Source organism: Phaethon aethereus (assembly GCF_964289735.1).
Source record: "Phaethon aethereus genome assembly, chromosome: 16".
NCBI classification, from domain to species: Eukaryota; Metazoa; Chordata; class Aves; order Phaethontiformes; family Phaethontidae; genus Phaethon; species Phaethon aethereus.
In genome coordinates, this window is record NC_138592.1 from 6,449,319 (window position 1) to 6,462,584 (window position 13,266).

Consider the following 13,266-nt stretch of genomic DNA (forward strand, 5'->3'; position numbering starts at 1 on the left):
ACGGCTCTCCTTTTTCATCTATCAGTTCTTTTAGACCTGGCTAAAGAAATTTTAATTTCTGAAAGCTTGTACCTGCATTTCAGTGATGGGTGAAGTGATCCTTGCGGACAGCCAGGAGGACGCTGCTGAATGGATAAACTAAACCCTGAAGTTCAGCTACTCTATGGGCACGTTTGCAAAGTGGGATGTGTCCCTCCAGGAAAAGCAGCTGCTTTAGAGGTGTATAAGATAGCATTAGAAAGGCCAGCGTACCAGATTTTTGTTTTGCAGGCCACTGTAATTTTATGTGGATGTATGAATTGATAGATCTATGTGCTGTTTGACTCTGTTTGACTGCACAATACTTCTGTCTTTCTCTACAATCTAACGTTTTTAATCAAGGACTGGATCATTGCTCCGGAGGGCTACGCTGCATATTACTGTGAAGGAGAATGTGCTTTCCCGTTGAATTCATACATGAATGCTACAAATCATGCCATTGTACAGACACTGGTAGGTGCACCGTAGCTCCTAGTACAGAGCTATACCCGATAGGCGCTACGCAGAAATAAGATCATACACAAAAAGATCTCTAAGCTAACGAGAAGGAAGGTCTGCATTAGCTTATTAAGATGCCTGCAGCATCTGGCTCAACATGTCTAGCCAAGTGGCCTGAATTAATAGTTGGCTAGGAGTTACCCTGTCTTTGCTGCAAGCATTGACATGCTCTCTCTAGTTTAAAAGGGCTCTATGATAGACATCTTAATGGTGGTATAGTCCTGCTGCACGGGAAGGGAAGAGCAGCACACGAGACCAAGACCCACTGTCAGCGTCTCTTGGAAAAACTCTGTAAGGATCCACTGTATGCTGCCACCAAAAGTGCATTTGGGGACAGACTGAGGAAGGGGTCAGAGAATCCCAAAAAAATCACACAGCACAGCTGCTCTGTGGGTGTATTTGTTTTATGAAATTGTGCAAAGATGTCCAGATGGGAGCCCCGAGGTGACGTGTCCTCACGACACAGCGCCTCTGCTCAGGGGGACCATTGGCTGGGGGCCACCCAGCCTCAGCTGTGTCACCAGAGCCAATGCACCACAGCTCTTGGCATGGGCCAAAAGACAGACATGCTGGTCCCAAGTACCCCGGCTGTGCAGCACCCCCAGATGACCTACCTGGACGCCCTTCCCCTACCCAGCTTGACAACCCAGACCCCCGCACACATCTGCAGGGCACGAGGAGGCTCGCTCCACCTTTCCATCTACATCCCGTGCCCATCTACAGACAACATTGCAAAAAGTGTTAGGGAAACAAGAGGTGTCTATGTTTCCAAGGGAAGAAATATCTGCGCGTTTTCTCCTGGTAGATTGCTTTTTATTTGCCTTTCCCCCCTCTCCTCGGAGGTCCCACAGCAGAGAGCACAGGGGACCCTGAACTCTTGGCCCCAGCTGGGTCTTGGTGCTGCCAGCCGCAGGGACAGGGACCCCCACCCAGGGCTGACAGGATTTCTCACAAAACCTCGCCCGCATGTCCTGCAACTGGTACTCTTCTGCAGAACGCTGGCTGCTCTGACAAATGGGAATTTTCTAATGAAAACCTGCTTCACTGAAAGGTTTCCAGCTAGATCTGACTTGGGTGCGTGCGTCAGCCTCCGAACATGCAGGGGACATCTCAAGACGTTTGTACACAAAGCCAGGTGTTTGAAACGTGTCTGAGTGAGTGTATGGGACAGACAGAAGGTTGCCCGAGAAAGAAAAATATGGGGGAGGAAAGGGGAAAAGTAAATCTTAACATGCATCTACTTTCATTCCCCAGGTTCACTTTATAAACCCAGAGACTGTGCCGAAACCCTGCTGTGCTCCTACACAACTCAATGCCATCTCAGTGCTCTATTTTGATGACAGCTCCAATGTTATCTTAAAAAAATACAGGAACATGGTGGTACGAGCATGTGGCTGTCATTAGATCGGTAGGAAAGAAAAAAAAAAGTCATTTGTAAAGAGTGGGTTTTGTACGGCTATGTGGGGGAGGGGAAGAGGTTAGCACTCCAGCAATGGGTTTAAAAAAAAAAAAAATCCCCAAAAGTTTTTAGGACTGGGCTTCTGAAAGTTCAGACAATGGAACAGTTTCTGGATCTAAGTGGCATTTGAACGCATTTTGTTTTAGTTTATTACAGACAATGAGCTTGTAAACTGAAACAAGCCAGAGAAACCATTTAAAACCAAATCTGCCTACAAAATTGGCTCCTACGATACATACTTTTGCAAATGAGTCTTTCTGAAGATTGCAAACTCACCAGTGTTGATTGTGAGTTAAAAAATAATAATCTATCCAAGTTGAGAATGTGCTGTGACTAATAAGCATGTGTAGTTCCTGTAATACAGTTTGCAATAAAATAAGTGAACAAAATATACCTGGAGTGAACAGGTATTTTGTTAGAGAATTATTATTTCCATCCCTCTGCTTCAGTTTCATGAGTAAAAGCAAAGATTAATTACATGCAACTTCTAGTTTTAAACTATAGTAGCAAAAGCTATATCTGATTGACACAACTTCAAAGGACAGATAGGTCTAAGAAAAAAGATAAAAGGATTTTCTAATTGGCAAGCAAAAGAACCGAAGAAAAAATTCCGAAGAGCAAGACTTTTTGGGTATACTTTTTTTTTGTCAGTAAGGAAAGAAATTTCCTCTAGCAACCAGAAAGAATTTGAATTTGCTGTGAACTCAAAACAGGAAAGCAGCAAAATGTTAAGCAACAGGGTTTAAACCTAACATTTAGCTGGGGTATCCTAAGCAGTTACGGAGTTGTGAAAGCGCGTTAAAGATCCTGCTCCTGTTGGAAAACGTCCATTGACTTCACTGACAGAACAAGCTCCAATGCTTTTTCAAAAATGTGGAGGCTCAAGCGCAGAAGGTGCTGTAAGCTAGGACGTACACCCAGCACCACACAGACTCGTCCAGAAACAAGCTAGGAAGCCTTCCTTCCCAGGGTCCATGCTCAGGGTAAAAGCCCTGCTCCATTACTGGATTCACCTTTTTAAAAAAATAAATCCCCTTCAAGAGCCACACCAACAAGCTGGAACCAGGAGCAAGAAGATGTCCCCACAAGGCTTTTCTTTTTTCTTCTTTTAAAGTCACAGGTTACACAAACATCACACGTAATCAAAACTCAATTAAAGTTGTTGTGAATAAGAATACTAAGTAGCAGTAACCAATCACAAACCGATTCAACACTTTGGCATACATTGCGGTTACAAAAGCAGGACTGGCATAAATTTTGCCAGAGAGATAAAAAAGAAAATTCTGTCCAATAAAGCACCAGGTCCTCAGCACATCCAGCTCTAAATCTCCAACCTTCAAAAACCTGAACCTCCAAGAGATGGGTCCAGAACATCATAAATCCCTGGTGATGGCTCTCTCCATGCAGTGAGTGGACAGGGCAACGCAGCCGCAGTGGGAACTTGGCTCCACATCTTGCCTTAGAGGAGAGTTGGAGAAAGAAGATAAATGAACGCAACCGCCCGATTCTGGAAATCGGTCACTGCTCTTCTTCCTTTAAGTCAGATCAAATCCAGACCAGATGCCTCACTTTAAAAAGAATAAGCAAAGGAAGAAAAAAAAATTACTGTCTATGAAATAAATTGGAAACTTTTTTCTGATGGTCTAATTCTAATCTCACGTAAGCCAATTGGTGTTTTCCCAGCAGTTTTCTCAGTAGCAGGATTAGGCTCATGGGGAAGTGGAATTCTCTTCATGACATCGGTAGGTTTTGGACAGGGGCCTCAGTGAGCAGTTGCCACGTTGCCAGATGCGCCCGGCTTCCAACCCAGGTGACTCAAACATCCGCAGGACTGGCCTGGCCGCGGCACGCACGCTCCACCAGCGTGACTCCAGCGAACTTCCTAAACTGCCCCAAGGTGAGACTTTGACCAAGTAGTTACAGACAACGGGACAACAGCCAAAGCCAAAAGACCACCTCTCCCTGGAGTCTGCAGGCAAGACCATCTACGCTAAACAGCCAAGTCCAAACTGCCCTCAGTGCATCTCAGAGGTACTGAAATCACACAGATTGGAAGTATCTTTTGACACCGTGTATGTATCTACACCAGCGCTTCTGTAAACTTCCAAAAGGAAGTTAAGGTGTTGCCTAGAAAGTTCCTAAACTTCCACTATTTAGTAGTCATGGATTAGTTTTTCTTGCAGGTGTTTCAGTGTTGGTGGTCGCTGCATTGGTGTATTGCATTTTTAACTTGGACCACAGTATATTGCTGTATAGAATTCATATATTAAATATTATGTGGGGATTGTTTCTGTTTTGTTTTTGTTTTTTTAAAAGAACATAACAACAGGACTTCTGTTGCTAGGCTCAACATTAGCTTCACTGTTTGTACATTTTTATGTAAATAGTTGTCACAAGCAGAAGAAGAATTATTTATTTCCATCGCTGAATTCCTTTTCAATCACATCCAGGAAAAATGATTCTCGGTTCCTAAACACATTTGTTTCCTTATTTAAGAAGATATTTATTAACAGTTGGCAAAAATACATACACATTTCTGGTTCTTTTCATAGAGCAGTTGTCAGAAGCCTTTTGTACAAACTAGTAAAATAAATCATTGCAACTTTACAAAAGATATCCCAACAACATTGTGTATCCGTGTGGTTATTCTCCCTATATTCAAAGAATCTTTTTGGCTGGGCAATATTTCATCTTGAGCCTCTGTTTTCATGTAGGTCAATCTCTGCGTACGGGCAAAATCAGCACATGTCGCTATTTGGTGCGACTCCTTCAGTCCGAATACAACAGAGGGAAGAATACAAAAAAATTATGAATATGTTTTGCAGACTGCGCTGCAAAGAGCCATGATTGAATTATAGTGCAGCTGTCAGCAGCTGTTTCAAAGAAGCAGGGGGTAAATTAGTTCTGTTTACTGCTAACATAGTTCAGAGATTTAGTCATCCCAATAAAATTATAGAGGCACAAGAAAGGAAAAAAGAAACTCCAAAGGAACATCAGCCAAGAAGCTGACATTTTCTAATTTAGATTGTTTTAGCATATTTCAGGGATGCTGCTGGCATGAGGTTTCCTACTGTGGATACCACACTGCATTGCTATGGAGGCAGCTGAAAAAAATAATGGTCTAAATCTCTGTATTAACTAAACATTGTATCTTCAGGGCATAACAGCAATTTTGGGGTTCTTGTTCACTTTGAACTGTAAGCAGAGCTGCGGCAGTTTATGCAGATGTATTTGCTGATTCAGAGGCTTAAATCATCAGCATTTTTGTGTTAACTACCATCTTTCACAAGCGATTACAAACTCGCAAGTACATTTGCTTCATGCATCAATGTGAAGTCCAGCATCAGTGGAAAGACCTTTATTGATCTAAACTCAGGTTTTGTATGCTTAGACTAATTTTAGAAGGAAGACCTTCTGGTATTTCTCTGTACGGTCCCAATTCTCTGCATTTAGACCCAGTGGAAGTCCGAGGTGGTTCCAGCAAGGGCAGGAAAAATTAAAAAAAACCCACACACAACAAAAACACCCCCACAAAATGCACACACAACACCCCCCCAACACACAAAAAAAAAAAAGCCCACCCAGAAAAATCATCCTGCTTTACACACTGCCAGTCTTGCAGCCAACAGAAGCTTTACCACTAACTTCAACACGTCCAGCCTTATATCATGAAATATCGGTTGGTTTCCAGCTCTGCCACAAACACACACAACTTGCTGGATATGCTTTGTAGCAGCTTTCCCAGCCCGGGAGCCAAAACTCCATTCCCGAGCTGGTTGCAGCCTCCCCTCGGTCCGCAGCGCTACTGTGGCTTTGTCTCCTCATCTACTGTTCTGGAAGAGGAATTCTTGACACGAATACGTACGCTGCCATAAACTGGCAGGGCTGTAAAACTCTAGTGAACCAGCTTCAAAACAGCTAGATTTATCCGAGTAATGACATTTTAAAGCACATTTAAAACATTTTATAGATCAGTTATTCTAACTTCCTCCCAGGCCAAACTTTGAGGATGTTATGGTTGCTTAATTGAGCTGTTTTAGATCTGTTCCAGTACTGACAATAGGATCTTTTTGTCCCTACGCAGGAAACTGCCTCCCTTGCTGCCAACGTTCCTATAATAAAAGATAATGGTTTAAGTAAGCCTTAGTGCAATTTTAAGATTTCTGATTTTTATGGACGTGTCAGCTGTAAAGCCTAAAAGCAGCGAGGGAGAGCGGAGCTCGCACAGGCGCAGCTCAGCGGCCTTGCCAGGGACCGCGGGATTTCCTCTGCTGCTCCGTTCAGTCCTGCCAGCTCTGCCTGCACTGGCAACAGACGCTTTCTGGATAAGTAAAGCCAAAGAGACTCGTCTTCTGAGCTCAGAATTTGCATCCTCTGTTTCCATCCAAATACCCTGCTCGCTGACTTCCATTGCTGCCACAAACACATCATTCCCTGTGTTCAGCCACTCCTGTGGAGAGAAATCTGCCCAATTAAGCTAGAAGGAGCCTGTTTGAAGTTTTTATTTATCAGGTAATGATTGACAAGACCTTGAGGCAAAAACTAGGAGCACTTTATACTAGTGTCATTCATTACCCAAGTACAAAAGCAACACAAACGCGTTACTATGGCCACTTTGAGTTACCCCATTTTAAATAAAAATATGTATTCCTTTCTTCAGCTTAATGCAGTAGAATTTGTATTCCCAAACCACCACCTAAGAAAGATCAGAAGTTTTTGGATAATACATATTTAATGCACTGATTTGTTTCCTAGCGTGCATGCTGGTTTCCTAGGGTCTATTTGCTGATCAGGCAGTAGGAACAGACTTTAATTTTAATATTTTAACAGTTATTTTGATATAACTTGATATATATTTTGATATTTTGTGGGGTTCGCGACTTTGAGAAAAACCTGCCATTTTCTCCAATTAATAGAATCCTGATGTTTGAATTAATTCCATAGACGCAGACAGCACAATCTTTAGACAGCTTGAGTTTGGTTTTATATTTAAAAGGAAAACAGGACAAGTCATCGTCAGATTCATCAGCTTCACATTCTGCCCCCCCATCAGGGAAAAGTACTGGGGAAACTAAGGGAGAAAAAGGGACTACAGCCTCCAAACCACAAACCCTTAGAAAGGTAGCTGTGCACTTGACTAATTTTTGCAGGCACGGTTAAGCACTTAACCATTTGCAGGCTAAGGCTCTACATGGGGCTGCTTGAATTAACCTCACCCTCAAAGAACTGGCTTTCTTGTCTGCAATAAAACCCAATCCCAGGCCAGTCAGCAGTAACATGGGGAAGGGAGCTTGTGTCTGGAATTGCGAGGGGGAGAGTTGCTGTATTCACTGCAACGACCATGGGCTTGCCCATAATTAAAAACATGCCCTTACCCTTTCTGAGTGGAAAGCTGAAGTGACTCCCGAGTTAGCAGCTTGGTGCCGCTGATAACTTTGGGCTAATGGTCTTATTTTAAGCAGCTCTTAAGAAAAAGACGGGGATGCCAGGACCTCAGCAGGTCTGTTGTGCTTTAGCATGTCAGCAGCTACAGCTCAAGCCCAGGACTTCACATTTATACTAGATTTCCAAAACAGTACGTACAGGTTTGGGATGTCACCGTGGTTGTGGCGTACAAAGCACCTCACAGAGGCATCAGAAGCCTTTCGACCTGTCTCCCCACCTTCCCCTCCATTGCATGATCTTTCTGTGAAGGTCTAGAGCAGGCAATGGCCAGACACTAATGGTGACACCAGCAAGGTGACCTTTGGCTTGGCTAATGAAGGCAAACTGTTCCAGGCTGCTGGATTTATTCCTGTGTTATTTGTTGCTGCTGTGTCAGGTGCTTCATATAAAATATGTAGAAGCAGAGACATTCAGTGTCTGGATTCGGTTATGAAGGGTCAGAGCTCAAAGATATCATTTCTCAGGTCCCAACAATTTAAGCCATTTTGTTCAGCATTTATAACAAGCTGTAGACAAGAGCAGAGAGGTTGATGGCTCTACATGTGTCTGGCTTGGGCAAAAGCACTAGTCAGCCTCTTTTTTTAAAATATGTTTGGGCAATTGCTTAATGAGAACACATTCCTTGTTTTAGCTTCTGTCTTTGACTATATACTAAGCATACAAGAAACAAACACAAACCAATATACTCAGCTGATCCAAAACTGACAAAATGAAGAGTTTTGCTTCCAATTTGTTTATTCATTTCTCACAGTGATCTGTTGTCACTACTGACCTATATTTGGTGCTGAAGCCAGAATCTCTCTCTTCAATCTACTGAACTGAGTTATTCTTCCTTAACAGGGCATGACCTGGCTGGACTGTAGTTCTAGGACTTGGTTAATTAATCCAAGGCCTTATTTCATGAAACCTCAGGGCTAAACCTCAGAGTGGACAGCAAGCAGTGAGGCCACGCATTTGTGAGAAGAAATCATGCAGCTACTCACTTTGCAACTGCACAACCAGGCGTTGAAATCCATCTTGCAGGGTTCCCCTGGAAACCCAGCCAGTGGTTTTGGCAAGAAGGAACATTACACTCACATAGATTGGGCCACCGTTGACTTGGAGCAACTTTAATCAAGAGACATTTTTCTTAACAGCAAGGCAGACGCTTTTCTTTCTTTCTTTTTTAAATTAGAGAAATGCACAAGTGATTCCAAATTCAGCCCGTCAGTTGTTTTGGTTTCACATGACTACTGAGAAATCAACTGTAAAAGATGGGGCAGTTATAGACACACATACCATACACAGAACGTGAACTACAAATACTGGCAGGGAGTCTGGTTTAAGAAGCTGCAGTTAACGTTGTGTCAGAACAGCCCTTGGAACCCCCATTTCCAGAGATTTATATTGCAGCGGGTGGGGAGGGAATAAATCCGATTTTGCTGGAACATTGCCTACAACTTCTCAGCCATAAAGCCTTTATTTATGGCTGTTTCGCAGCATGAAGGATTCGATTTGTCCTTTGTTATGAACTTCAGTGCATCATGTAACTGTTTATTTCCAGATATTTCTAAAAAGTTGGTATTTTTGGTTTGCAGGAAAAAAACAAAGCTCTTCATAGTCCATACCAGTGGGAAACGTGCTTAGACCACACTCGATAGAAACAGGACAGTGTGGTCCCAAAGTCCTGCAATTGCTTCCAGTGGGTCCACAGAAGAGGATGAGATAAGGTAGTAAAGGACTGTCATGAGGTTGGTGTGCTTGGGGATGAAGTCTAGGCTCTAGGTTTAGGTATCCCCCACCCCAACCTCCACCACTTCAGTCAGCGGTACATGTCACTCAGTCATGATTCTGCAAGCATTTCAGTCTTTAGTCAGGAACAGCAGCCAACTCCCTCTGAGAGCTGCTGGAGGGACTTCTGCTCAGCAGCAATAGCTCCAGCTTCACAGCAATCAGTGGAAAAGCATAACCAATCCAAGGCACAAACTGGATCAGCTCTTCCCAGCTCTGAGAGATTCCCTGCTTCTAGTAGCAGCTGAGAACAAGATGCTCAATAAAAAAAACCCATCACAACCAGAGACAGACATGGGTCTTCAGTGACACACTGCACTTTGCAGCCCAATTCCTCTGCAGTGGCAATGTGGAGTCACAATGACAACCCTATTAATTAGCACTTGCAAAGCACTCCGTCTTCAAAGTGTTTTTATCTGTATTAGTTAAAAATGAAGACAACTGTGTTTTGCATTTGTTTTTTTTCATGTTTCTCATCTGACTCAGGAACAAGACTTGGGAAACCTGTTGTTTGGGCAAGAGGTAACAGCCTCAAGTTAAGAGATGGAGCCTCCTTCCTGGGAGACATGGGACACTGACAGCAAATTAAGCCTGCAAATTAGGCCTATTATGTTCTCCAGATGGGTGTGACAGTCTTTGAGGAAGCAGATCTGGTTTTCTGCTGCAGCACCTCTCAGAAAATGAAAAGAAAAACATCTCTTCCGACACTGCAGGATACTGGAGTTGCTTTTGCTTCATTTCCAGACCATGTGTCACACATACTCTGATGTATCCTCACATGTGTCCTTCCCTTTATATGAAAAGAGGTAGAAGACCAGGGAAGTATCAAGTCCATGATTCACCTACCGTCTCTTGAAAGATGCTCAGCAAACAGAGAGCTGGAACAGATTGTAAGGATTGTCATCATCTAGGTCAGTCCCTGGCTGGTCAAACACAGGATCAATATTCAGTTTGTAAGAGCATGGCACAGATATTCTGCAGCCCCTTACCACACTGCGAGCAAGACACACCATCCCTCTTCTGCAGGTACACTAGGACAAATTAAAAACCTTCAGCGCAAACTGTCAGAGAACTCTGAAAGCTATAGGCTTTCAAGAAGAGACCCGAGATGCTGATGTCCCTACGGCAGGGGCACTTACTAAACAAAGACATGAGCATAGCACCCTGCATCTGGGGGCAGAGTGGCCCCCCTTTATTGTAAGGGTGACTGTTTTTCAAGTAGGGCTCTGAGGCTGAAGGTAATACTTCCTATGTCTCATTAACAAAGCAAGCATTAATGAGATTTGCTGTTCCCACTGCTTCTTGATGGCAGCAGGATATAGTTCTCATTGGTGGAGAAAGCAGTAAACTTGACCACAGGCTACCAAGCCTTTAAGGCCCTTAACAAAACTGTGATGGCAAAGATAACGCTATTAGAGAACACGTCTTACAATATTGTTTAGAAGAAAAGGGATTTCAGATGGCGTGGAGGTCCATTGGACACAAGCAAGGAAGGACACATCCAAGACAGGTTGGTGGGGAGTCACTGATTGTACTAGGTGGTTGCAGAGAGGGGGACCAAACATTGGTGAGGCAGGCACAGACGGGTCTTTTCAGCAAATGAGCTAGCTCCAATCCTTCTGGTGTTTATTTTCCAGCACTAATTTCAAGCCATCTTCCTGAACTGCCTGATTTTTTCCAGCCCTTAGCCTGCTTTGGCAAGTCCTCACCACTGCTGTGCTTTGGATACCCTTGCAGCCGTATATGTATGTGTGTTTACATGTTTCCAACATATGTGCGTATGAAAGCAAGCCAACTTGACTACTGCTTTAAGATCTGGGCAGTCAAACCCCCATCTAAGTTTAGAAAAGGGCTTCACAACTTACAGGAGCCTCAAGCAAAGCCTAGAAAGTAGCAGAGCGGGGTGGGGGGAATAAAAAATAAAGTTACTAAGCACACTGTCCTTTTGCCAGACAATAGATTTCTGTGGGTCAAATGGAGTATTTCTGCTGATGCAGCTAACCCGGAGTTACACACGGAGGAAGGCAGAACATGCCCAACATCTCCAAAACACCTTGCACAGCACTTCCTCACATACATGTACAGGTGCCACAAACAGAAGCAATTTGGCCCTCCCTGGTCCTCCTGCCACCGGGGCTTTGGCAAGCCTTAGGCTGTTTGATGCTTCTGTTAAAGTGCCCTGTTTCTGGAGCCAAGTGACAACAATATTACACACAGGTTACCACAAAGAAAACTGTTGATACCCAAATCTCTGTTTACATACAGATTCTGAATTCAGCTAGATTTCAGTGAGGTTTTATTGCTTTATGGGAAACACATGATTTCCCAAACACACTTCAGATTCAAACACATCCTGGACATGATGTGCTGTGTGTTAAATGGCTCTTTTCCTGCAATCTCCAGTGTACTCTGTGGTCACAGAGTATCAGAGACCCTGCACTTACTGCTCCAGACTTCAAAAAAGTTATTTTAGTTGATTTACTGTTGGTATGGCAGTAGTGACCTCAAGGGCTTGTTCTAGGCTCAGGATCCTCCCATTTAGTCAGCCTCTACTTGAAAAATACACATGTTAATTGGACAAAGGCATAGAAACCTTTCCACCCCGTTCCCTGCCTCTGAAGGGAGAGTAAGAATGAGCAGCTCGCCAAGAGGTCTCACACACACATTTGCAGAAGAGTTTTCTGGGTCAGGGCCTGGGCAGGCTTTGACACTATAATACATGTCATATAAAACATTTAATCAACATCTGCCTCTCCCACCCTCCTCTATATACAAGAATGTTCTGGGAAAACTAACAATTACTCAATCAGTACACAAAAGTATTGAGCTACGGCTCTTCCCTCTTCAGTCAAATTAAGGAGAGACCTTTTCTGTACAGCAACGACTGATGAACACCATGCCCTGTATTTGAGGTCTTCATTGCTGGTGCCCACCTTAATCGTTGCTTCCTGTTTGCTTTGGCCTCCCTCAAAGCAAGCAGCACATGTAATTGCACACCGAGGGAGATACCTGCCTCTGATCTGTCTGACCAGTTTCTCTCAGCGGTAATTTAGGACCATCTCTGTTGGTAGTAGACCTAACCAGCAAATACAAGAAGCTTTAGGATTCAGCCATCTTCCCAAAATGGAAGGATTTCCCCTGTTCAATAGGATGTCGTCACATCTGGCTGCCAAAACTGTTTATTGTACTGCGAGTTGTTGGCCAAAATGAAGCTCAACTGCTGCCTGAAGTTGTACTGATTGAGGCCACTGCATCCTTGAGAGGAAACTGCCATATCCCTTCTCAGCTGTTAACTGACAGGGAGCAGACACAAGCCGTGAGGAGCTCTGGGGACAGCCCACCCTGCACACCTCAGCACCAACACCATGGGTAGGTACCACCACTATGCCCTGGCCTCTTTCACCTCTATCCAGTCTGCTTAGCTCAGGGGAAAGAGTCCAGCATATTCACAATCACTCAACAATTTAAAGAGGGAGACACTTCTGGCATGCCCCCAAGTCCCCAGAGCTGCCCAGATACACAATCCGTTGGTGCCCACAGCAGCCTGCCAAGCTTCCCCCTCTGCCCCATCCATCTTCTTCCCCCATTTACTTGATTGCATTAACGTGAAGAGCAACATCAGAAAGTTTGTGGTGATGGGACTGGAATTTCTCAGTCAAGTTTATTTTAACACATCTAGAATACTAGATAGCCACCGCGCTATATATAGAGCTAGGGCTCCATTACAGGAAAAAAAAGCCCTATACTTCCGAAAGCCACAAGGCCATGAAGATAGATTATCTGAATTACTGTCATTACTGAAATTGCTAGCTAAAGAAACTTCCAAGCACCGTGCGTCGCTCTAGCAGTTTGACTATAGGAACCACTGTAATTACAAAGTATTTTAAATCATGCCAGTACAAACAAGATCTGGAAATGGAAAACACCATGCTAGTCATTGCATCTGGAAATTAACAGTTGGCATGGAAATGCATGGAACTGGTTACTCATGCTGAGCAGCGGGCATGGTGAAGTCATGTCCACCACCACTCCTGACTACCTTTGACTACAGGCAA

The 13,266-nt window shown here is 43.8% G+C and overlaps 1 protein-coding gene across 1 annotated transcript in view; it reads left to right on the forward strand.

The window, feature by feature from the left end:
• BMP7 (bone morphogenetic protein 7) overlaps positions 1-2,419 on the forward strand; it is a gene marked incomplete at its 5' end in the record, with an annotated part of 44,956 nt that extends 42,537 nt beyond the window's left edge. The window contains 2 exons of the mRNA XM_082007088.1: positions 382-492; positions 1,792-2,419. Coding sequence (XP_081863214.1) covers positions 382-492; positions 1,792-1,941 — 261 coding nt within the window. The 3' untranslated portion in view covers positions 1,942-2,419. The remainder of the gene's footprint in view (positions 1-381; positions 493-1,791) is intronic.
• Between the last annotated feature and the right edge of the window lie 10,847 nt (positions 2,420-13,266).